General features: G+C 41.5%; 1 protein-coding gene across 1 annotated transcript in view; it reads right to left on the bottom strand.

Moving 5' to 3' along the window:
* The window catches only part of GAPVD1 (GTPase activating protein and VPS9 domains 1), a 66,956-nt gene that overhangs the window by 63,741 nt on the left and 1,769 nt on the right, over positions 1–1,446 (bottom strand). The window contains exon 2 of the mRNA XM_023510573.1: positions 326–412. Coding sequence (XP_023366341.1) covers positions 326–412 — 87 coding nt within the window. The remainder of the gene's footprint in view (positions 1–325; positions 413–1,446) is intronic.

Below are 1,446 nucleotides of genomic sequence, written 5' to 3'. Positions count from 1 at the left end.
ACTCTTGCTCAGGCTGGTCTCAAACTCGTGCTCAGGTTATCCACCCACCTCTGCCTCCCAGAGTGCTAGGATTACAGGCATGAGCCATCATGCAGGTCTTAATTAAAAGAACATTGAGGTGGTGCCTGTGGCTCAAAGGAGGAAGGCGCCAGCCCCATATGCCTGAGGTGGCAGGTTCAAACCCAGCCCCAGCCAAAAAAAAACAAAACACTGAATTTAATTATGACCTAAGGACAAGATTTATAAAGACAACAGTTCAGTCATGTTCACTAATACTCAGGGTGAACATTCTATAAACAGTATTATACAGAGTATTCATTCTTACTTTGTCAAATTTTCCAAGGCTGCTTTTTGTTCGAGGATCTCCCTCTTCACAGCCAGTCATTGCCAACTGCTGCAAAAGACGGCCAACCTGAAACCCAAAGCAGTGGTAGAGACATAAGCTACAGAGACTCACACATTCCTCTCTGTGACAGAATTTCTATCCTAAAAATGTTTCATATTCATATTTGTACCACCTGACTGGGCATACAAGATTGGGTACCCAATAAAAAATGCTTTTTCTTATGTCACTTTTTACTATTTTAAGAGTTATAAAGAGGAAGTAGAAAATTTTGCTTTGCTTTTTCTTTAACATACATGATTATTGAGATTAGGAAATAAAAGTACTTTTTCTTTTTATGTTTTTTGAGACAGCCTGAAGCTATCCCCCTGGGTAGAGTGCTGTGGCATCACAGCTCACAGCAACCTTCAACTCCTGGGCTCAAGTGAGTCTCCTGCCTCTGCCCCCAAGTAGCTGGGACCACAGGAGCCTGCCACAACGCCTGGCTATTTTTTTTTTTTGGTTGCAGCCATCGTTGTTTGGCAGACCCAGCTAGATTTGAACCCGCCACCTTAAGTGTATGTGGCCGGTACCTTAGTCACTTGAGCCACAGGTGCCGAGCCAGATATTGTACTTTTCATGTGTTTAGGTATTTTTTTCCAGTTTTTGGCCGGGGCAAACCGAGGCAAACCTGCCCCTCCGGCATATGGGGCTGGCGCCCTACTCCTTTGAGCCACGGGCACCACACCAAGTTTAGAAATTTTTTTAATTAATTGTAAAAGATGACTCACTCATTAAACTACTTTAATTTAATATTAAGTAATCAAGATAATTTAGTGCATATACTACCATTTCTAATACCCTGTAATCAAACATATTAACATTTCTACAAAACACAGGTATCACTAATACTAAATGGAATAACAATTAATGAATAGCCTCAAGTTAGCTCAGCTTAGGTTTTGCTACCAAAGGAAGTACAGAAGACACTCTCAGTTTTTACTCACGGTGGATTTTCAAAGAAAAGAAAAGGGATAGTGGACTATTCTAGAAACTATACATTCAAATGTGTGAGGATTCCCATTTAAAAACTAATGGGGCGGCTCGGCGCCTGTGGCTCAACC

The sequence above is a fragment of the Otolemur garnettii genome, unplaced genomic scaffold (assembly GCF_000181295.1).
Source record: "Otolemur garnettii isolate 467f Iridium unplaced genomic scaffold, OtoGar3 scaffold00014, whole genome shotgun sequence".
Lineage (NCBI taxonomy): Eukaryota > Metazoa > Chordata > Mammalia > Primates > Galagidae > Otolemur > Otolemur garnettii.
This window is presented reverse-complemented; position numbering and strand designations above follow the sequence as displayed.